The sequence below is a fragment of the Stigmatopora argus genome, chromosome 4, assembly GCF_051989625.1.
Source record: "Stigmatopora argus isolate UIUO_Sarg chromosome 4, RoL_Sarg_1.0, whole genome shotgun sequence".
NCBI classification, from domain to species: domain Eukaryota; kingdom Metazoa; phylum Chordata; class Actinopteri; order Syngnathiformes; family Syngnathidae; genus Stigmatopora; species Stigmatopora argus.
Genome location: NC_135390.1, coordinates 11,652,989 through 11,677,111, shown reverse-complemented (window position 1 = coordinate 11,677,111; position 24,123 = coordinate 11,652,989). Strand labels below are relative to the sequence as shown.

General features: G+C 41.2%; 3 protein-coding genes across 4 annotated transcripts; 2 read left to right on the top strand and 1 right to left on the bottom strand.

Moving 5' to 3' along the window:
- Positions 1-837: 837 nt before the first annotated feature.
- rspo3 (R-spondin 3) lies at positions 838-15,079 on the top strand. Its single transcript, XM_077598155.1, has 6 exons — positions 838-1,883; positions 4,517-4,711; positions 5,040-5,183; positions 5,341-5,487; positions 6,534-6,719; positions 14,040-15,079. The coding sequence occupies exons 1-6, from the start codon at positions 1,784-1,786 to the stop codon at positions 14,240-14,242; spliced, it is 975 nt and encodes a 324-aa protein (XP_077454281.1). The 5' UTR covers positions 838-1,783; the 3' UTR covers positions 14,243-15,079.
- Positions 15,080-15,480: 401 nt separating this feature from the next.
- Positions 15,481-23,624, bottom strand: LOC144072829 (malate dehydrogenase, mitochondrial-like). 2 transcript variants are annotated; one of them, XM_077598152.1, is made up of 7 exons: positions 23,567-23,624; positions 23,144-23,203; positions 22,721-22,893; positions 22,483-22,625; positions 22,279-22,331; positions 22,112-22,192; positions 21,368-22,048 (listed from the first exon to the last, which is right to left on the bottom strand). In XM_077598152.1, coding segments are annotated over exons 1-7 (924 nt in total). In that variant the 5' UTR covers positions 23,569-23,624; the 3' UTR covers positions 21,368-21,636. The 2 variants fall into 2 exon arrangements, with proteins under 2 accessions (XP_077454277.1, XP_077454278.1); XM_077598151.1 differs by lacking the exons at positions 22,112-22,192; positions 22,279-22,331; positions 22,483-22,625; ... (1 more) ...; positions 23,144-23,203; positions 23,567-23,624 and adding exons at positions 15,481-16,847; positions 18,510-18,577; positions 18,699-18,796 and having other exon boundaries at positions 21,849-21,897.
- Positions 17,488-21,362, top strand: rnf146 (ring finger protein 146). Its single transcript, XM_077598154.1, has 3 exons — positions 17,488-17,676; positions 18,200-18,259; positions 19,246-21,362. The coding sequence occupies exon 3, from the start codon at positions 19,249-19,251 to the stop codon at positions 20,419-20,421; it is 1,173 nt and encodes a 390-aa protein (XP_077454280.1). The 5' UTR covers positions 17,488-17,676; positions 18,200-18,259; positions 19,246-19,248; the 3' UTR covers positions 20,422-21,362.
- Positions 23,625-24,123: the final 499 nt, after the last annotated feature.

Sequence of the window (24,123 nt, the reverse complement as noted above, 5' to 3'; positions counted from 1 at the left end):
ATGGCTGGGGAGAGCTTTGTAAAATAATATATATATTTTCACTGTTATTTTTGCTTTTTGTTCTTCAAATATAACATTTTTAACAAATTATTATTGAGCTGTATGTATGCTCAGTTATACCAAATTTCAATATTGTGGGTCAGTATGTACTACTTAGGTTACAATTCTGGAATAAGGGTTACAAAGTGATGTGCTATTGAAGGGATTACAAAATTTCAAACAAGTTTTACTTTCACTTTCTAATGATGCCAACAATGAAAAGTAAGGCACTATATACACAATGGGAGGCAAGGGGCCCAGGGAATCTGCAAACTCTCTCTCTTTTTCTCTGACATGGGGGGTGCTTATGCCCCTTAAATAAACTTTAGAGCTCGTGTGTGGAGGGGGTGACAGAGAGAGAGGGAGGGGGCAGAGAGCAAGAGGGAATAAGAAGAAGGGAGAGAGGGAGGGAGAGAGAGGAGGAGAGAGAGGAGGAGAGAGAGAGAAAGAGAGAGAGAGAAAAAGAGAGAGAGAGCCAGAGAGAGGAGAGAGAGGAGAGAGGAGAGAGGAGAGAGAGGAGAGAGAGGAGAGAGAGAGAGGGGGGGGAGAAGAGAGAGAGAGAGAGAGAGAGAGAGAGGGGGGGGGAGGGAGAGAGAGAAGAGAGAGAGACAAGAGAGAGACAAGAGAGAGGAAAGAGAGAGGAAAGAGAGAGACAAGAGAGACAAAGAGAGAAAGAGAGAAAGAGAGAAAAAGAGAGAGAGAGAGAGAGAGAGAGAGAGAGAGAGAGAGAGAGAGAGAGAGAGAGAGAGAGAGAGAGAGAGAGAGAGAGAGGGGGGGGAGAAGAGAGAAAGAGAGAGACAAGAGAGAGAAAGAGAGAGACAAGAGAAAGAGAGAAACAAGAGAGAGAAAGAGAGAGAAAGAGGGAGAGGAGGAGAGAGATAGAAAGAGAGAAAAGGAGAGAGAGAAAGAGAGAGGAGGAGAGCGATAGAAAGAGAGACAAGAGAAAGAAAGAGAGAGAGGAGGAGAGCGATAGAAAGAGAGAAAAAGAGAGAGAGGAGAAGAGTGAGAGGAAAGAGAGATGGAGGGAGAGAGAGAGGGGCAGAAGGGAGAGACCAGGGAGAGAGACAAGGGAGAGAGAAGAGAGAGAGAAAGAGAGAGGAGGGGAGTGAATGACTCGTGCACGCAACGCAAAGCCAAAAAAGCGCTTAAAGTGCGGAGATGTACTTTTTAGATGTCTTTGGCACCGAGAGGACGCACGAGTTGGAGCTCTCAACCTATTTGAGTATTGTGCGCTCACGAATGGCTGTCCGGCTTTTCTGTGCGAGTGTGTTTGGTAACTTTTGATGCTGAATGACGGGGAGTCCATCCGCGCGCCACCAGCAGCGGGACGCACCGGGACGCACCGGGACGCACGGCGCGTCACCGCGCAGCGGCAAAAGAGCACGCGAAGGAGGCCACTTGGTGTTATCCAGATGGATATAATATCTTAATATCTTCGTTTTCAGAGTCTTCGGCCAGATGATATTGGCTCTTTTTCATTTGGGGGGATTCTCTGGGATGCCCGACTCGGTATCTTTAGGCCTTTCTTTGCACCTATGAAGCTCCTGTGCAGGATGTTCAAGTCCAAGCGGCCCAAGCAACATTGGGCCACTGTGCACTTTCATTACAACATGTCACCACATTGTTGGGGGAACACTTGTGTCTAAAAGGAGTCAAACACACTCAACAAAAGGGATTCTTTGACCCGCTTCGTGCTCGGGTGAACATTGACATTGGCTTTTACCGCTCTCATCTTTGGGCTACTATGCAATTACAACTGATATCCTTTGTTTTGATCATCTTGCACTGCATGGATTATACTGGATGTCAGCAGCACAGCACCTCCAGGCACCGGCAACAAAGACGTAAGAACACACACGCACACACGCTCACACCAACATGGAATATACTTGGAGTATTCTTATTCAACTACATTGTTATTAAAGCTTATTTAAACCCTTGCACAAAACTCATAAAAATGACCATTTGAAATCATTTTAATAACGGTGATGATGATTAGTATTGCTATTATCATTAGTGGGCAGTCGTGGTAAATGTAGTAGTAGTGGTGGTAGTAGTAGTAGCTGTAGGAGTAGCTGTAGTAGTAGTAGTAGTAGCAGCTGTAATAGTAGCTGTAATAGTAGCTGTAATAGTAGCTGTAATAGTAGTAGTAGTAGTAGTAGTAGTAGTAGCAGTAGTAGTAGCAGTAGTAGTAGTCGTCGTAGTCGTAGTCGTTGTGGTAGAAGTAGTAGCAGTAGTGGTAGTTGTAGTAGTAGTAGGATTAGGAGTAGTGGTAGTAGTAGTAGTCGTGGTAGAAGTAGTAGCAGTAGTGGTAGTTGTAGTAGTAGGAGGATTAGGAGTAGGTGTAGTAGTAGTAGTTATCAGCAATATTGTTTTATTGCTGTCAATTTCCATCAGAGTTCAGCCTGCACCAATTTACTTCATTTACAGTACATTGGTTGTAATATGACCAAAGGTCTGTACGGGTTTACGGTTTAAGGATTTCATTTAATGGTTCAAACGTCGTATAAAATGGCCCACCTATAATTTCAGTGAGGTATACATTAGTTTAAGAATGCCCTAATTGGCGGTTTGTTAATTGTGGTGCTGTGCTCTTGTGCATGATGCTGAGTACTATACTGGTTCCAGTCGCTCCCTAGTGGTCACAATGAGCCAGACGGCGCTCCGTTGCAGTCCGTGGACTGAATCAAACATGCCCTGACTAGTCCTCTACCTATTGTTTCAATTAAATGACTGTGAAATGACGTAATAACGCTCATGTGCTCAGCTCTTTGTATGTCACGGATCCAATATGTTTAACATACAACTCATTCATCACAAGGGTCAAGGGTCGTGGGTGGCGCGGGAACTCGTCCCAGCCAACCACTGTCAGCAGGTGGGGGACACCCCAAATTGTTTGCCACCCAATCGCAAGGCACAATAATACTGACGGACAACCCCTCAGGCTAACAATCACACCGCCACAAAGTGGGAATCGAACCCGTACTGACCGCACCCAAGTCAAGCCGAAGAACCACTGAAACATCGGGTGGCATAATTACATACAACTTCCTTTTCTAAACACATTACAAAGCAAGTTGGATTAATTTACTGATTGACCGACTAATCGATCAATCAATCGATCGATTGAATGATTGATTGACTGACGGATTGCTGGACGGAAGGATGGATTGATTGATTACTCATATAAACACATTACAAAAATTGAAAGAAAAAAAAAGACTTTTCAACAATCGGCATAGTTCCGAGCAGATTACACATGTTCAAAGGGAGTCAGAATGAGAAGAAATTAGTTAGTCGTAGCCCGTAATAATAACATTATCTCATCATGTATTCCCCGCCAGCGTGGCAGAAAAGTACGTCTGATCTACAGTACAATAATAAGTCTTTGGAGTGATGTTTTATCCTTGCCATCTGTAGCGCAATCCCCCCCTCCAAAATATGTCTCTTTTTTAAACATCTCATTATCTAGCATGATTTGGTTTCATCCATCATAAGAAAGGACTTGAAAGGACCACTAGAAAACATTATTTGGAGGAAAATGCCTCCAGGGTTGAAAGAGGACTGAAAATTGAGCTTCATATGGTTGTATTTTCTTCAATCTTAAGACTTCTGGATTTTAGACAAGACTAGCTGGGCACAAGGCGGTACAACATAGGAAAATGTTTCTATCTTTCGCAATATGTATCATTATTGCATCCTCAAAATAAAACATTTAATAACAATAACAACATTTGTTGTGCCATCAATTTACATCTAAAATAGGCCTCAATTTAAATAATATTAATAATATATCAACTTTAGTATAATCAGAACTACTAATTGTCCATCCTCAATTGTAATAAAAAAATTTTTTGCTATATTGAATTCAATTTACTAAAAATAACCTGCTTACATTTTTTCAGTTGACAAATGTCAATTGTTTTTCTTTGTCAGTTAATACAAAGCTACTGCTATGTTTAATCTCCCATAATAAACACCATTTTAGGGTTAAATTGTGGATATATTACTATATATGGCAAACAGGATTTTAGACAAACAGTAATCCCCATACTGAATCACTGTTCTTATTCTGTGTATGTTTGCAAGATTCATTACATTATTCTCAAAATACACAATTTTGTATTTCACTCATCACTTAAAGGGGAACATTTGATGGCTAATTAGAAGCCAAAAATGAATACATTCTCTGACCACAACACTACTGGGACCTGTTGCATTGCATTAGATATCAGCCCACATGAATGCCTCCCTCAAGCTAGTAGAATCATGACCATCTAATTAATGCCTTGGCCGTTTCTACCTCCATATTACTTTCACCTACATAAGAGCACTTATTTAATAAAGGTCAACCCTTGACCAGGTCTAATATTTTCTTTTATTTGTAATTGTTGATACAAGATGGGCTTGCATCGCAAAAAAAAATCTGCTGTCTACCACCAGGATTGTAAAATTCTATTACTATTCTTCTCAACAGAGAACTCAAGTGTGAGTTCAGGGTGCCAGCAGGGTGCCTGTCTTACCTGCTCAGACTACAATGGCTGCCTTTCCTGCAAGCCACGCTACTTCATGCATTTGGAGAGGATTAGGATGAAGCAGATCGGGGTGTGCATGACTTCCTGTCCTCCGGGCTATTATGGCACTCGCTCACCAGAAAGAAATACGTGCACAAGTAAGCCACTCCGCAATACCTGTTGTAAATGAACACAAATGGAACAGAGCATATTAGACATTTGTGGGGATGAATTAAATGGAAATATAGGATTTTAAAAAAATCACCACAAGCACATCAAATATCTTAACTATCACTTTAGCAACGTTAAATCATTTGATGGATCAGCAATAATTAAATAAAATGTCTTCAATGTGCTACAGGGTATACTCGTAAACACATAACACATTCAAAGTGACATCCCATATACATATAACAAAGAGAAAAAACACAATGATTTGTAAAATTTAAATTCATATCAGTGGTTGGTCTGTGTTTCTCTGTCAAGAGTGCAGGTCGGAGTGTGACTCCTGCTTCAACAAGAACTTCTGCACACGCTGTCGGATAGGGTTCTACCTTCACCTGGGCAAGTGCCAAGAGACCTGCCCTGAGGGGCTGGTCCGCAGCGATACGCAAAGGGAGTGTGTTCCCAGTGAGTACCTTGTAGCATTTCTTCCATTGAGTAGGAAGCTCCTTATATATGACCAACGTCTTCCCAACGTACGCCATTTGCAAGTTGGTAATGGCACAAAGATGATCCATAAAGCGTGTGAAATGAGTACTGATCATTTTCTCTTATATCTTTGCAGAATGCAATGCAGAGTGTGAGTTATGTGTAAACAGTGAGACATGTACAAGGTGCCAGCCGGGCCTGTACAAGCTCAATGGGCGATGCCACCGCATCTGTCCAGATGACTATGAGCTCAATGACAAACTAATGGAGTGCGTACCACAAGGTGAGTCATGTACACAACATCATCGCATGACAATTTAACCAAAAAATAAATCCTTACCACAACTTGTTCCAATACGATGGTTTAATTGAAAACATGATACAGTTCTATGTCGCAACACACCATACTGATTTTTCCCGTCATACCGTTTTGGGATATGATGCAAAAAAATGTGACTCGTGCTAGTGAAGTTTGCCGAAGACGTGCATCAGAAATCTTCAGATGATCTATTTAATGAAGGTGCATGTCTTTATCCTTACGTAGCGCTTTTGATAGGCCACACCAGAATGTGCATTAGTGTGTAGATCACATGTGTCAAAGTGGCGGCCCGGGGGCCAAATCTGGCCCGCCGCATCATTTTGTGTGGCCCGGGAAAGTAAATCATGAGTGACGACTTTCTGCTTTAGGATCAAATTAAAATGAAGAGTCATATATAGATGTATATTAAATTTACTGATTTTCCCCCTTTTTAAATGAATAATTGTAATTTTTCGATCATTTTTTTCTGTTTTTTCATTTCAATAATCATTTTGTAAAATCTAAAAATATATTTAAAAAAAGCTAAAATAAACATTGTTTTAGATCTATAAAATAACCTGAATATTCAGGGCTTTTAATCCAGTTCTTTTAATCCATTTATATAAAAAAAATCTAACTAAATATTATATTTAAAATGGTCCGGCCCACATGAAATCGAGTTGACGTTAACGCGGCCTGCGAACCAACCCGAGTCTGACACCCCTGGTGTAGATGATATGTTCCATGCCTAACCAAACAAAGCAACCAGGTTCATTATGCTTGAGTGGTATCAGTTTTAACAGGACATTTTAATTATCACAATTCACTCTAGACTAGAATGAGAAATAAAGTAATCTGCAAGTGATTTGCCTTTTGTAAAAAATAAATAAATAAATTTTAAAAAAGACACGAGAAATGGTTTGAACAACTGTATTGCTCATCCATATTACAACAGCCAAAGTGGAGCCATTGGATTATCTGAGCACAAGAGTTTTACACATCCGAATCCTCCTTCTCATTTTTCCCTTTAGTGCACTGCGAAGTGACTGCATGGAGTGAGTGGAGTCCCTGTTCTCGATTTGGTAGAACGTGCGCCTTTAGAAGGTGGCAGGAGACCCGCACACGGCAGGTGCTGCAGTACCCATCGCCCTTTGGCACACCATGTCCTGAAACGTCTGAGACCAAAGAGTGTTTGGTCAAAAGAAGAAAATGTCCAGGTGAGTGAACAGTGTTGAGGACAAAATAAGAGTCCACATAGAAATGTATCATTCCATTTGCTTATTGTCTGGAAAAGAGCACTGTGCATGTGCTAAAAGAAGAAAAACAACAATTGAATTGTGTGGTACCGTTACATCAGACCATATGTTGCCCGAAAGACAGCATGTTTTGGGCTTTGTAGGAACTGACAAATGTAGTACCTGTAAAACCTGGTCAAAAACAAATTTGACAGGTCATTGTTTCTGACAACCAGTCGGCTAGTTTTAGCTGTTATTGTGAAGTGCAGACCTCTCTGCTTTTACAATCACAGCCAGTCCTTCTTCCGCTCAGGACTAGAACTGTTTACTCAGAGGATTGCCTTTGTGGGTAGAGGGGAGGACAGTTGGGGTTGGGGCGAGCACGGGGCATGCATGGTGTCGCAATGGGGATATTGTACGATTCCCACGAGTTCTCTTGGGATTTAAAAACAGTAGGACTGCAAACTACCAACCGGGTAAACATGATCATTTCCGTAGAATGGAGAGAAAAGTGCCCTCCGACAGACTTGTCGCTATATAAATCCCTATGCTTTGTTTTCTGTGTCAACTGTGTGTGCGGTTGCTGAGGTGCTTGGTGGCTACAGCTGGTTGTTTTGTAGCAGGGCTCTGTAGTGTTAAATGACAGATCGCAGACAAGCTGAGATCCAGCCCTCTGGGGCCTCACATTTACAGAACAAACACGTGTGTGATGCTGCAGAAAAGCAGTTCACTCTGGAGCAGAAACAGCCAGCCCAACATCAACATCCTCCCCCGGGGAGGCACGCGGCGACCAGGGGATCAGTATTAGTTTATCCCCACAGCTGCCAATACACACTCACAAACCAATACACAATTTCAGACAAATGCATTGCAAAAACGTAATAGTGTCTTTCTTCAAGGCTTCTTTTGTGTCACACAACCGATTCTCTGCCGTGACACTCGAACACAGCCGTCTCTCGTGATAATACAAATACTTTTTCCTTTTCATGTTGCATGGGAATCAATCAGGTTAATAAAAATGTGAGGTCCGGTAGTACAAAATCCTCAAAATTGCATTTGCGAAGAGACTCACATGGTGAGATATTGTACATACCTTATTCGTATGAACGTCTTTGACTTGTATGTTTAAGCAACAAGCGTTTCAGTATACTGTGTGAGAGCGTTTAACTAGTATACATGCGAGCGTTTGACTAGTGTATGTGAGAGGGAATCTTGAATTATGTTACGGAGTGTGCAAACGTGCCAGGTCGTAGACGCATTCCATTCACACTGCAAGTTGCATATGTTTTTGCAATAAGAAAGGCTAGACAAAAAAATCTCAATTAATAAAACAACAACATGGGAATTACTTCCTATGGTCGTAATGGCCATCGACCGTTAACACCTCTATGAAATAAAGATGGCAATCCGTTCTGACTGAGTAAAATAACAAAAACGTTTTTTCCAAAGTAAAAGCCTGGCCCTTTATGGGCTGTTAATCAAACCATACGCTAAAAAAAAATACGTATGCTATGACCTTCTGTTTCCATCTTTAGAACATATAGTAAATCTCTGCATGTTGCCAATATCTGATGGTGTTTCCGGATTAACAAAAAAGCATAATAAAACTTATTTTTTCATCATGACAGCTTCAAACTGAGAGTGGGATTTTCGAGAAGTTCCAGTGCGAGCCAGATGTTTGTTAGTGTCTGGGTACCTATGTAGCTGCTCCACTGCTATACAGAGTCTGATGTTTAGATTTATGTGAAGGGCATCTGGTTCAGAAAGTGAGTGTCAGGCATAAAATCTTACAGAACTGCATGCAGAGCTAACCCATAGCAAATAGATCTGCGCATTGAAAACTGGTATTTTTGTTGGCTTCATATTATTTCATACTCTTATTTCTCTTTATTATTATTTTTTTCTTTTTTGACTTTTAAAATTGTTTTTATACTGGGATATGAATACCCTTTGCGGTGAAATAAATGAAATAAAACACTGAACATATATAGAAAAATAAAAAAAACTGTCAAATTCATTTTAAAAAAAGAAATGAAAAATAAAATAATGATGTCATTGTGTAAAATTACCATTACTTTTAACAACAGTCAAGAAGCATTTGAGAATTGAGGACTTCCATTTTTGAAGCTTTTATAGATAGCGGAATTGTTTCCCATTTTTGCGTGATGTACATTACTCTATTGTTGAATTTTGCATTTAACAATGAGGACACACATTTTCAACAGGAAAGAGGTCTGGACTGCTGGCATGCCAGTTTATTATTCACACTAATACTATGAAGCCACAGTGTTGTAACATGTGCCGAATGTAAGTAGGCAAAGTTGTATCAAGTTGGCCACCATCTCTGAGTATTGGTACCGCTGTGTATGGCTTTTGCGTTGCATCAGTAGTGTTTTAGTTTACATTTGTCGATGTAGTGATTAACTAATAATGCTTTTCTTAAGCCCATGTGGCGAAATCCTAGGCATATCTATACTTTTTTTTTTAAATGCAGTGCCGCCAAAGGAAATGAAAGGCATTCAGTGGTAGTTTTTTTGTTTTGTTTTTACTTTGCTGCTTACAAGCAGAGCTTTCAGCAGGTTGGCAAACTCTTTAAATGATATTAAGGATCACTTATGATAAAATCCTGATATTCCGAGATATTCAATGTTGAGGAAAAAAAACATTTCTGAACCATTGGCCCTTTTTCTTATTATTTATTTATTTGAAGGTATCAAATTGGAAAATATTGAAAAATATATGCCAAAAAAACTCCATTAATTATGTGTCTTTGTAGTGTACTCTCTTTTAATTTATTATTTGTTTTCATCAGTTTTATTTGTTCATGACTTCACTGCACTAGGGGCTGTCCCAATATATATCAATATATATGAATTTTATATTATCTATCTGTCTGGATAATATTTTCTAAATTTGGGGAGAAAGAGAGAAAAAATAGAATATGGTACTATCTGTTTATTTGTTGTTTAAGCGGTGGCTCTTGGGGGATCTGCGGTGAATGAGAGCTAATTATCTGTTTCCACGCATCCTCTCCACGCTGTTTACGTTCTGCACACGCTAGAGGGTCAGTGCTCTGACCTCAGAGTGTTCCCTGTAATCCTCACCGATACATCCTCCTCCCATTTTCATCGCCACTTTCACCCTTTTTTTTCTCATCACCTTCACATTGCTTAAGCGCTCCACATCATCTTCCCTTTTTTCCCTTTTTTTCTATAATTAGCTCCATATATAGTAGGAACATAATATGGAAAGAACTGAAAACACAATTTGACTTTGTTTTCCTATCTCAGGTTCCTGCTGTGAGCACAGAACAAAATGACTTACAAAGGAAATTAAACATATGCTACCATACAAAGTATACATAGGAAAACCAATAACCACAAAGAGACATACAGGAAAACAACAGAAGCGTTAATTGTAACTTCATCTTTCACCGACTGAATAAAATATTTCATTCACTTGAAGGTCATCTTTAAAATTAATAACATTGGTAAATACAAATGCAGACATTTCCGTGCTTCATCCAGTGTCATAAAACACCAGTGGCAGATGTTTTAGGAACTTGTCCTGTAAAAAATTGACTCTCCTGTTTCATATTTGATGTAACTAATAGAAAATGCCTTCCAATTGTATGAATATTTGCCTGAAAAACAGCAATCGCACGATTCAAGGAAATGTAATGAAAACAAGAGAAACTTGGCTTCGCTTTAGTGTTATTCACAACTAAAGATTGTGAATGTTTACACACACTTCCTCATCCGCCATCATCTCTCTCAAGTTAATGCAGCCTAATTTGTCCTTCGATCGACCTGCTGTTCACCCCTCTGTATCTCTGTAGCTGGACAAACCGTGTGCCTGCCCCCTTTACCCTTTCAACTCCCACTGACACATACATATACACACATATAGTCATATGCACTTTACATTACTCTAAGTATGGTAGCCGTAATATTAGAATACTATAAAACAAATCAGAAGGAGCTACACAAAGCTTAAAAAAAGGACAGAACATGCTTGTGCACCTAATCAACTATCTCTTGAGTATGCAAGCGCCAACCATTGCATAAACATACCCGCTACAGCGAGGTATACAAATAAACCACCCAGGAAACATAGAGACTCACACATACATCCTTCATCGTGACATCCTGGCAACCATTGTTGGCATTGCTCTTGTTTGGCAGAACATAGCCTTTAAGCTCCCGCCAAAAGCTCCCCGGACATCAGCAACCATCAATAAAACACACTGTGAGAATGTGTATGTGTTGGGGTGCACAAAAATATACACACACACACACAAGAACCACACTGCCATCTCAAAAGATTACATTTTTCTGCACATGGAACTACTGTAATTGTTTTAAACCTGAGTGACGGGAAAAAATGAATAATTTCTAGTATCACAGACTTTCTAAAGACTTTTTTTTTAAAAGCTGAATGCCTATTTTATAAAATTGTTATCCTGGGAACATTTGCTGTCATCTTCTGTTATAGATTTGACAGTGTAACGCACAGGTGTCAAAGTAGCGGCCCGGGGGCCAAATCTGGCCCGCCGCATCATTTTGTGTGGCCCGGGAAAGTAAATCATGAGTGCTGACTTTCTGTTTTAGGATCAAATTAAAATGAAGAGTATTGATGTATATTAAATTTCCTGATTTTTCCCCTTTTAAATCACTAATTGTAATTTTTAAATCATTTTTTCTGTGTTTTTAGTTCAAAAATTATTTTGTAAAATCAAAAAATATATTAAAAAAAAGCTAAAATAAACATTGTTTTAGATCTATAAAAAATGAATATTCAGGGGTTTTAATCCAGTTCTTTTAATCCATTTATTTAAAAAATCTAAATATTATATCTAAAATGGTCCGGCCCACATGAAATCGAGTTGACGTTAACTCGGCCCGCGAACCAACCCGAGTCTGACCCCCGCTGGTGTAACGTATTTAGATCTGGCGTTAGAGTTTGCACTTTTTCTGTTGACAGTACTACAAAACCCTCCAGGGGTGTTTCACTGCTCGCCCATCACACACTTGTCAAAACACTGTTTAGAAAAACCGCGTCAAAACCCGTTCCGACAAACCAAATGCATGTTGCTTTTCATACGCGTAAACACTCATGTCCACCCAACATGAATTAGGTTTCTCCTCTGGCTCCACAATAGCACGGACGGGGTCTACAGTATGACTAATCCAGCCAACTTGTTGTAAATAGTTATGGTGTCAGGAGAGGAAAAACAATGAGAGCGTAGGGGACTTCCTGTGTTTATAGAGGACTGGGGGCAGACCCCGAATGAGTCAGTGCACCCGATTTCAATGCTTCCATCCATCCGTCTCGCTTTTCCTTTACTGTGGTCTACATACAGTGGAATACAACCATTTAATATTAGTACTTTGTATTGTACTCAGCATAGTGGGTGGCCATAAAGTACCTACCACCTACTGCTGTGTGTTTATGCACATGCACTTACACACAATGGTACACTTCCAGAATATTTTGAACTCCAATACAAGAGCAAGATCAAAATTCTAAATTTTATGCCCAACAAAAATATCAGTCTGCAACAAAGATTGGAGTATTATTAAAGCTCAAGACAATATTTGAAACTACGTTCAGCATGATTCATTTAATTATGCACCATTGCAAACTACAACCGCAACAAATTGTTTTCATAGACACCTGATCTTTTGTAAATGGGAGGTTCCCTGTCAGTTAAAATGGATCAGATCTCTAATTACGCTAATGATTTAATGATAGATGCTGTCTAATTTTGATGTCGTTTTACAATTACTAATCCATCCGTTCTAACACTATCAATTGCGCTGAAGCATGATCACATGTGCCATCCTTCACACTTTAAATAGATTGGACGTCTATCGTCATCAGCGGCAATGAAACATGATCATTGGTACTAGTCAGTTGGATTAATTTGTTTTTAATTTCGCAGTTCATGGATGAAGTCAAACAATCAATTTTTGGACTAGTCCATTGATTTTTTTGCGGTTTTACAATTTGTAATGACGTCATTGCCAGTGAAATATCATCATTTGCTGCCAACCCTCCCAGTTTAACGCCGTCAATAACACTGAAACATAATCATTGGCAGCGAACGAGTTAAATGCAAACTTTTTGATTCAGCGCAAAAAATAAAAATAAAAACGAGGGTCCGAACGTGGGGGTTGTAGTGGACTGGGGGTAGACAGAGCAAAATCTCTTTCTCCCTCTCCCCTGGGTTTGTGCCTACTGCCGACTTCAGCAGTTTCACAATCCCCCCCATAGTAGACAGCCAAAAGGCCCGACAGGCTGTGTTGCTCGATACTATATTCACACATGAACAGAAGCAGCAGCAGCAGCCTCCGAGGGCCTCTGCATTTGCTCGCCGATCCCGTCTCCAAGCTCCCTGAGGCGGGATCTTGTTATTATCATTATTACTGTATACTGTACTATAGCTCAAGCAGAGATAAACCTTCAGCATACCACAACTCTTAGTTCTGTTTATGACATGTTGCAAGAGCTGGGAGGAGTTTATTTAACAGTTTTTCTATTTTGAACAATGGCCTCATGCTCATCTCAGGCAACAGCTGATGTGCTGGGCAAAGGAAATGCTGTTAAAGACTGCTCCCTACTGGTTGATATTCTCAGGACGCCTTTGCAAGCATGGTTAAAAAAAAATCTAATTTATTTTACTACCCTGTATATTTTGTGTACTAACTATTTACTCAACATTGAGTAAAATTTCTCAATACTGTGAGAGCAACTATATAAACGGCTATAAATGTTAATTCTATGTTGTGATTGACAGGTGTTGATTTTTAGAATACCAAAATTCATTTGGCTAAATTCCAGTTCACCTGCACCCATTATGACACCAAACAAATTAGAAAGATGAATTGAAATCCCACCATTGTTGTGTTTTCAATTCAAATAAGATAAGCAAAAGAAATAGATTGATATATTTTAGAGGCAATATATGTCAATACCTTTAGAACAATCTAATGCAGCACTTCATAAAAAAATGTATTGAGAAATAACAGATATTGTTCAGTTTTTACATTGGAGCTCACCATGGTTGTGCACTTGGAATCCCCAAGATGCAAGAGTTAAGCAAGGTGATTATAGTCATAATAGTCTTAGCTCCTGCGAAAGTAAAGAAGATTATAGCGAGGTCCGTAAACTGTACTTGCCACGACACAACTGTTGGTATGTTGTACAAAATGGGCCCACGGTTGCCTTTTCAGATCACGCTAGATTCACGTGAAACTCGATTGCATAAACGCACGACTAAAGTGTCTTTTCCCAACATAGGACAAAGGCTTAACGATCGAACCGATCGGCGGAACCGCAACAACCGCAAAGAAAACCAAGAGGCCAGGAGAGAGAGAAAACGAGAGCGCGAGAGGGCTCGAGTCATGGCCGATCGCCAAGACAACAGGAACAAAACAGAGCACAGACATCGGCGAGGTCGTGTCCCCGACCCCGTTTCCCCTCAGGAGGGCCTAGTGCAGTAGCTCTGTGGTGGACACATCAAAGTCTACTCTAACACCTCCCAAAAACTTCATCTGCCCCTTTCATCTCCAGTCCGCGGGGGTGTCGCTGCTACCTGTACGATTTGAATAAACTGTTAATGCACAAGCGGGATTTGGGCACACGAGGCCTAGCGGTTTCAAATGGTTGTATTTTTCCGTGTAGCTACTCTTACTTTACTTCCACCACTGACTAGTGTGTCTCATTTGAAAAAGGCAAGAGACGATGCTGAGACTGCTGCTGGTACTAAAGAATCAAATGTCAGTGCGAAGGAGCGGTAAGGAATTCGAAAGACAATGACAATAGCCCTTATGCCTGTTAATATGGTTATTTAATGGAGCCTTGATACAATGTTGCATTTTGAATGTACGTAGTTGTTTTCTTTTTGTTTTTATTTCAACATTATGTAGAACATTTTATTGTTCATGACTTTTAGATGCATCTGCTTTATTTGGTGCAGAAATTGTAAAGACAAAAACATAAGACGGTTTGTTCGTGCCATTTTCTAATCACAGTACAAATAATAATAATTAAATAAAATGATGTAGTGGAATCTTTATCGCGAAGTCAAAGAGAAGGAAAGTTGTACGTTGTAGTCTTTTAACACCTGCTTTGTCGTGGACTTAATTCCCACATTGGGGGAAAAATATCTTAATCCACAACAAAGTTTTTTGGTTTGTTCAAATGGAACCTGCTGCTCAAAAAACACCCCAAAACACCTGTATGACAAATAAAAATATAAAGTTTAAAAATATAGTTTTTCTAACTTGGTCTCCTATTTATTCATAAAGTACATAAACCTGAGGTGCATTATGATTTTGTGAAATAACTACCTGAATTAATCCTTAATTGAAGACTATTTATTGCGTTGCAAGGTTTTTGCTCACTTGCTTTTCGATTTGTCTGACTTTATTCATATGTTAAACTACAATGGAATATTATATTTTTCTTAACCTGTACCAATTTGGGTTCAAGAGACAATTTGAAGGAAACCACTTACTGAAAGATTTACACAATTTTGGGAACAAAATGTGTTATGATATACCGTATATCAAACATTTTATCCAAAAGCAATAATTTTTTATAGAAAATGTGGTAAGGATATAATTATTTATGTGGAGTGGACACAATATAATGCCAATTAAGTCTAAAATGTACTGAATTGCGCGTCTTCAACCCTAATTATGCACAAATCAGAAATAGGAAACATAAAAGACATGCGTACATTTTGAACCGGTTGTTTATTGATCGCCACCAGTGTTTTACTTGGTAACATAATCATGAAAATCATTTCCTCTTGAGCAATGATAAAGATGCATTAAAAAAATCGTCAATTATTGTTTTCAAGACATGATGTAAGAGAGCAATGCACTGGGTGACATTAAAATATCTGATAAGAGAAATCCTAGTCAGAGAAATGGACAGGACAAAGGTCAAAATCTGCTTCTAAATTTAGACTATCACTGGGCTGAAAGAAAACCAACAGAGGAAGAATCACTTGACAGATGTTGAGATTTACACAGGAGCCATTTTTAATTTAAGACAGCAAACATATCAATGACAGTGCCAAGTTGCAGCGACTTTCATGTCCTTGTTCACTTCATGTTGGCCACAAAATCCTCCCCTTTCTTGATGGAGCCTTTCAGCTCACCGATGGCGTCGGCCACCAGCTTCTGCTCGAAGGCGGACAGCTTGCCGAGACCGAGGTTCTTCTCGATGCCGTTCTTGCCCAGGAGGAGAGGCGTGGAGAAATACTTGCACTCCGTCTCCTCTGACCGGACAAAAGCGCATTCGACGACGCCCTCCTTCCCATTCATGGCGTCTAAGACGGAAAAGGTGAAGCGGGCGCCGGCGTACGCCATGGAGAGGGTAGCGGAACCAGCTCCGGCCTTGGCCTTTACCACCTCCGTCCCGGCTTCCTGGATCCTGCCGGTCAGGGCGGACAACTGGTCGGCGGGGAACTCCACTTTGGGGGTGCACTGGGAAATCAGGGGGATGATGGTCTTTCCCGCGTGACCGCCAATAACAGGCACGCTGACCCGGGCCGGGTCGAGGCCTTTGAGCTCAGCCACAAAAGCATTGGCTCTCACAATGTCCAAGGTGGTGACCCCAAACACTTTATTGGGGTTGTACACTCCGTGCTTCTTCATGAGCTCCGATGTAATTGGGATGGTGGAGTTAACGGGGTTGGCAATAATGCAGATCATTGCCTCGGGGCAGTTACGAGCACAGGCATCGGCCAAGGTGGCTACGATGGTCGCGTTGGTGTTGAAGAGGTCGTCACGGGTCATGCCGGGCTTCCTGGGCACACCGGCGGGGATGACGACCACCTCGCAACCTTGAAGCGCAGCGTCGAGTTGATCGGGACCCATGTAGCCCTTGACGTGGGCTCTTGTTTCGATGTGGCTCAGGTCAGCGGCAACACCCGGGGTGTGGGCGATATCGTAGAGGGAGAGTTGACTCACCAAGGGGCTGTTCTTGAGCAGTAAAGACAGGGGTTGGCCTATTCCGCCAGACGCTCCCAGCACGGCCACTTTGGCATGATTCTGGGAAGATGTGGACAAGCTCCTGGAGAGGCTGATGCTCGATCTCACGGCACGGGAAAACATTTTGCTCTTGGTTTAGTCTTGATTTTGTTTGCTTGGCTGAAATTAAGTCCCTAAGAAGCCCCTCGGCACTATGACACCAACGTCCTCTGGCTGCTAGCGAACAGGAAGAGACGGAAGCTCCGTGCGAACGTCCAGACAAATCTCGCGTTATTTTACGTCATCTTGCGTAACCACGCAGGGGTTTGGCGTCTCATCTACTGGTTGTCGGAGCTTCCAAAATGAATCAAAAGAAGAATGCACGATGCACTCTATACTATTTGTGACAGGATTTAAACTGTAATTGTTTTTTTTTTTGTAAGGCGTGCCTAATTGCGTCAAGATAGTACTCCCAATTCAAACGCTTATTTTAGAAGTCATTTAATTGAGGAACATTTTAAACTTCCTCCATTAGATTGGCCATTATTCTTCCAACATATTATTCAATGTTAGTATTGTTAATTCGGATTTTATTTTTTAAGGGTATTAATGATAACTACAACACTACCTGCGGTTAACGTTTTGTACAATTAATCATTTATCCCACAATAACATTAATAGTAACGTACACAAAAAAACAAATGTTAAGATATTTACTTTATTATTTCTAGCGTTCGTGTTCATTTTCACCTGAAACGTCGACGACCCGGAAGTGACGTATTTGAACTTCAGAATTCCGAGGGCCATGGAATGCGTCACTCCGAGCTTCTTTTTATACGGCGGAAAACAAAGACAGAAAATATTGCAATTTGTTTGATTGACGTTCGGTGTTGGATCTCTTTCTTTTACATGTAGCCTTTCAGGAGAAGTGGACAACGACAAATATCAGTACGGTATGTACATAGGAGCTTCCTTGACTGAGACGCGAGAGGAAAGGTGCTCCTTGTTGTTAATGTCGACCTGCTAAAATAAGCTAGCGCCATCACATGAACCCCGTCTATTTGCTGGAGTCAAATTACTGCCCATAAAGCACATAGATGAAGCAATTCGCAGTAGCGTCAACACAATTGATCTTTCGCGGCAAATCGTGACAAGTTTATGTTGTTCAGCAGATTATGCTCATTTTGATTACATTTTCTTTGTTCGTCTCTCAAACGTCATTTGATGTAGTTTAAATTCGAACTGTCATTCGCCATACTAGTGTTGATGCATTACCTTAAAATCGCGATTAAACTGGTTGGTAATGCAATCTGATTTTTCAGCTGTTTTAATGTTGACTGGATGCGAACGGTTGATCTAGTGTCTTTAAAAGGTTAATACCAAGAGTTTCAAAATGGGAGGATTGACCTGACAGCAGTTCACAGTACTTTAAAAATGCCATGCTTTCAATTATGCATTACTTTCTGTACTTTGTAGGTACATCGTTGAAGGTCCGCCAGCACGCCTCATGATACATAAACATTAAGGCTACTTCATGTGAGTATTCAGTAATTAATTAAGCTTCATCTACCATTGCTTATATTCTCATTTGATTTGTTCCAGTATAATTAGATCCAGTTTCAATAATTGGCCCTAATAAAAAAAGAACACTTACGTATACAACTCTGTTACATGTTTTAACTCTTTCACTGCCATCCGTCTCAGACAGCTAAAAAGGATTTGATGTCTGCGGCAACCAATAAGTTACAACACATTTCTTAAAGTATTCACTTACAGCTCTTCTTACCTGTTCTCCAAATTAGACACCAAGATGCATGACATCAAGTTGTTTGTCACGCCCAGGTGACATTTACTCTAAAATTGAGAGAAAACAAAACAAATATTAAATGTATGTTTCATTACAAAAATGCTCAATTAAGCTGCTAGTGCAACAAACGACAACAAACACAAATGGCCCTCAAAATTTCTCACAAACCTTCGCTCTGTATTTCACAAGACCGCTTTGCTCCCTGCCATGTTCATTTGGTGTTGATATTTCCATCTGGTCCCCGAGTGTGCAGGTTTTTGTTCCAACTGATCCAACACAGACAGTTTAACCAATTGGATTTCTGCTGAAACAAGAAGCACCTGATTGCAATCCACTGATTGTATATCTAACACACCAGATTGGTGGAAATGCTTCCTCCTATGGGTTGGAACGGAAACCTGCACCCACTGCGGCTCTTTGTGGAATTAATTGCCCACCCTTGATTTACACTGTTTGTGTGGCATTTGTGTAAAAAAAAAACGTGCGTCCTTTGTGTGTTTAAAATACAGAAATAGCACTCGTTACTGACACTGCGGCTAAAAATACGGTGCACCATATAGTCGTGAAAATACGGTATATTAGGAATGTCCCCACTCCCAATTTTTTTTTAATTCTGATCAAAAATATATGATAGCAATCCTGAGTATCATGTAGGTATGTATATGTATAGACGAACATGCAAGCTTGCAATAACATTTTTTTGTCTTATCTCCAGTACATGCTAAGGATGGCTAGTTGTGGGGAGGTCGACCACTCTGTTAGCTCACTTCCCCCAAGTAAGAAAGGAAGCGGAAGCAGCAATGGCGCCGGTGGCAGCGGAAACAGTTCAGAATCCCCGTGTTCTGGCTCCAGCAGTGCAACGCCAGCCCTGGCTGTACCCGAGTGTGCCATCTGTCTACAGAGCTGCGTCCACCCGGTGCAACTGCCTTGCCACCATATCTTTTGCTTCCTCTGCGTGAAGGGCGCATCCTGGCAAAGCAAGCGCTGCGCCCTCTGCAGACAGGAAGTGCCCGACGACTTCTTGGAAAGGCCCACGCTCCTCTCCCCGGAGGAGCTGAAAGCGTCGGCGGGCGGCCGGGGCGGGGAAGTGAGCGATCACGCCTGGTATTACGAGGGCCGCAACGGTTGGTGGCAGTACGACGTGCGAACCAGCCGCGAGCTGGAGGACGCTTTCTCCAGGGGCAAAAAGACGGCGGAGATGCTCATCGCCGGCTTTTTGTACGTGGCCGACTTGGAGAACATGGTGCAGTATAGGCGCAACGAGCACGGGCGGAGACGCAAGATCAAGCGGGATGTGTTGGACATTCCCAAGAAGGGAGTTGCCGGACTACGCTTGGACACTGAGGCAGTCGCCGGAGCGATCGGGGCAGCGGGTAGAGAAAACTCTGCCGACGGAGCCGATACCGCGGCGGCGGGGTCGCAGCAGCAGGGCGCCGCCGTCCCTTCTACGACGACGCCGCCGCCGCCCGTGGCGAGACCTCCAACTTCCCTAGGCGCTCAACCTGGCGGCGGCGGCAGCACCTCTCTGGAGGACGCCTTCTCACAACTCCAAGTCGGTCACAGCCCCGGGCCATCTCACGAGCGAGCCAGGGTGGGGGAAGGAGAGGAAGAAGATGAAGAGGAAGATGCCTCACCGTCCAGGTCGTCTGATCATCACACGTCTGTGGACGACTCTGGCTCCGGGGATTGGAGCGACGACGAGGACGAAGAGGAGCGCAATCAAGGAGAAGAGGGGGGCGATGTGGAGGCGTGGGAGCTTCGGCCACAGAGGCAAAGACTGAACCCAGAAGACAGAGCCCTCCCAGGGGCAGAGTCTACCTCCCCACCTTCGTCGTCGGCAAGCGGGAGGTCCCGAATGCCTGATGGTCAGTGTACAGTGACTGAAGTGTGAAGTTTTTCCCCACCTTTAATCCATTAACTCTGTTCTGTTCCTTTTAATTTATTTGATCTTTTGTGCTCTCGTTCACTGTCTCTACGCTCACAATTTAACGGCCCTGCTTGACGAGGCTACCTATTGGGACACGTACCTTTGGAGTAATAATAATGATGCGTGATGTCAGAGGGAGCACGAATGGGTCATTTGGAACTGCATCGTCCTCTACGTGAATAGCTACATTCTAATCGTCTAACTCTCTCGGCTAACATGACTCGCTTGAAACTGTACATGTGACGCCTATTCTTCCCCCGACTCCCTCCCTGATGGATTAGGTGGCTTTGGATTTAGCCTATTCTAAATTTCTGCGTGCACTTATACATGGGGAAATCATCTTGAGTCCGCACCATAACGATCTGCATACTTCACAACCCATTGAAGTTTGATATTGTCAGCTAGTTTTTCAACTGCAGCAAAATACTAGCTATTAAGTTTTTTTTAAATGTATAAAAATAGATGTGACATTTCATATCAAATTGTTTAACTTTTGAAGTAATTGGAACTTGGATGTGGAGTAACCGTGTTGTATGTTCAAAGTTGGCTAAGACTCGAGCATTCTCCACTCGAGTGTCTCTGATTTTTAAAACTGGTGCATGTTCGAAGAGAGAGTTATTTTAAGTTGCGCTTCACGTGGCAAGATTCTCTTAATATTTTGGTTTTGGTGTGGATAAATGTCCATTTCTTTTGACTTTGGTTCTCAATCTCAAAAGCGCAACATGTTAGGCAGTAAGATGATTATGCCATTCTAAATCACATTAGTTTGAAATGTTTTTTTTTCTTCTGTGTGTTTAGATTATCTCCTCAGACTTTCCATTCTGAATAATTTTTTTGTAACAGTTTTTGCTTGGCAATTTTTTACTTGGTTTGTAAATTAATAAATGTTCATTTCTTCATTCTAACCCAATCTGGTTGCGTTTTTATTTCCATGACATAACACACCACAAGTCATTTGTTTCCCTGTGATCAATGGTTACCCCAACAAACAGTATCAATAATACAAGCTTGCAGAACAGTTCCAGTTGTGCTGACATGATCTGAGAACTGAAAAATCCAATTTATGAAAGCAAATTGCAATTACTTGGTCTCGGTAGATCAGCTGTTTAAATGCACCACATCAATATTTATTTCAAGAAAGATTCTACAGTCAGGTTAAAAATTTGGCAAGGTAACTGCTCATTTATATTTAGATTTGTTCGTTAATGCCTGCAGGTTAGCTGGACCACCCCAAACAGTTCCAAACACCTCTTTTTCAGTTCGCAATGCCTCCACGAGAGGGAGCTCTCTCCCCGACAACACTACCTTTTTAATAGCCTGGACCACTGGCGCTGGCCCTTTAGTGTATTGACTGAGCCACTTTTCAGTTTGCTTTAAGAAAGTTTGTGCACCTTCATTAGGGTCTTGAAGAAGTCCATCCACCATCTTAATCTGGAGGCCAAAATCAGGATCCACTTTTAGAGCACCACTGAGCAACTTGACAGAATTTCGGCTTCCAATGAGATTGACAAGCCGAGCAGCTCCACCCCAGCCTGGGACCACGCCCATGTGTTTGTGGACAAACTGGATCACACTGCCGGGTGCCATTAATCTAAAAAAAAATTAACAAATCAGCAAGATCAGATTATAATTTGTTTTTTGTAGAAAGCATTACCTGAAATCACAGGCGGTGGTCAACTCTGCACCTCCACCCAGAGCTCTCCCCTCCACAAGAGCAACAGAGATCAGAGGCAGCCTGCACTGGAAAAACCACATGTTGTACTTCAATTACACAAACAACTTCATAAGCTTTGATCATGCAGAATTCCAAGGTTCCCTTACCTGAGTAGTCTTGTAAGAGTATTTTGCATGAACATACACATCTTCATACCATCCTACAAGACAAAAGGCAACGTTGGTTGTGGATTTACTCAGTTTTTGATATGCACTCTAATCATGCAACAATGAAACATCCTGGTTCTCAGTGTTTTTTTCAGTTTTTTTATTACATGAATGCCGACAAGTAGTAGTCTTAAAATATCATACGTTTGGATTGGATATTGCTTTGACCGCATTAAGATCTGATCCAGAACAGAACGTTCCCGCAGCACCCTGAACGATGAGGCCTTTTCCATCTGTCCACTGCTCCAGTTGGCTAACCTTTTCCTCCAGCTGCACCATCATGGTGCCTAGAACAGAACAGAACAGTATAAGTGTGAATGGAATTAACAATGACATGACCAGATAAGCTATCCGGAGAATGGTGCTTCTTGCAAAACCTTACCAGAGAGGGCATTCATATAGGATGGGTTGTTGATCGTAAGGATGCCAATGCCAGAATCTTGTTTGGACAGATCAATTGAGCCTCCAGGAAAGCCCGACAACACGGCTTTTATTTCCTCCTGATCGAAGTCCTTGTCGTTGTAAACTCTTTTACTCATCTGTCTCAGCCATATCCTTGAGAATATAGTGTTTGTTATGTCACACTGAACCAATATGCTGAATATACTATAACCTCAAGAGATGTTTTTAATGATCAGAATAAATTACATCTGTAGATATATGTAGGTAAGTTGTAAAATAAAGGCCTCACAGATCATATCAACCAGAGTTTTATCATATATCTGTCAACGAAAGTTGTTGTTGTTGTTGTTAAATAAATGTTATTATGTCCATTAGGTGTGTGTTACGTAGAAAAGGCTGGTACCTGGCACACAGATGGTTGGCCCTCAGGATATGACCCCTGGCTACACAAATGACCATTTTCCTAGAGGATGGACATGGCAAAAAAATTGGAAAAAAAGCATTAGTAGTTTAAAGTAAGGTTTGGTGCCAAAAGCCGACCAGACAAAATGGCTTGATCACGTTTAAAATAAAATATACATTTTTTTAAAGTTAGTGTATGGGGCAAACTTGTGTCTTAATCGCTTTATAAATTTGTTTAACAACAAGTTTGCTCAGAGATTCTAAGAAATGAAGGATTTAGATTCGTTTTGTAAGTTAAACACAGAAAAAAATGACAAAGGTATCAATTAGTACAATTTGTAATTCAGGTGCACTGGCTTTTCCTCTCTATAACCGGCATACACATTAATATTGTGTTTTGTTAAAAAAAAACACACACACACACATGGAAGCAGGACAGTCGAAACCTTGCGCAAACAAATTATATTCATTAAGAGTTCCTTTTTTGCAGGAAATGTGTAAAACTAACCTTGATTCTCCAACCGTGAAACCAAAGATATCATATATAAATCTTGAAGTCCAAAAGTGGAGTCAGCAGCGTAATTAATTTACGACCATCTTGGATCGGGGGTCTTCTCTGGCGGGCGTAATAGGCTCGGTTTTCGACGGTTTTACAAAGGGTTTGTTTTTAAAACAAATTGCGTTTAAGTCAATATGATTCGGGCCGGAATTTGATCAAATTTAAAACATGACTAGTATGAAGAAAAATTACTGCGTCCTGAAATTTAACAGTTTAAAGCTAATTCATAGTGCATGCTGTGACGTTTATCGAATGACGCCGACGCAATGGTCATATCGCTTACAAAGACATCTAGTACATTGTGTATGTGCTATGTACGTGTGCAACACTGAAATACTTCCCTAAAAACAACGTCGTCTTCTTTTTCTGCTTCCAGCTCGATTTGTACGCTTGGCCACCAGCATTCAGGCGCATTAGCGCCC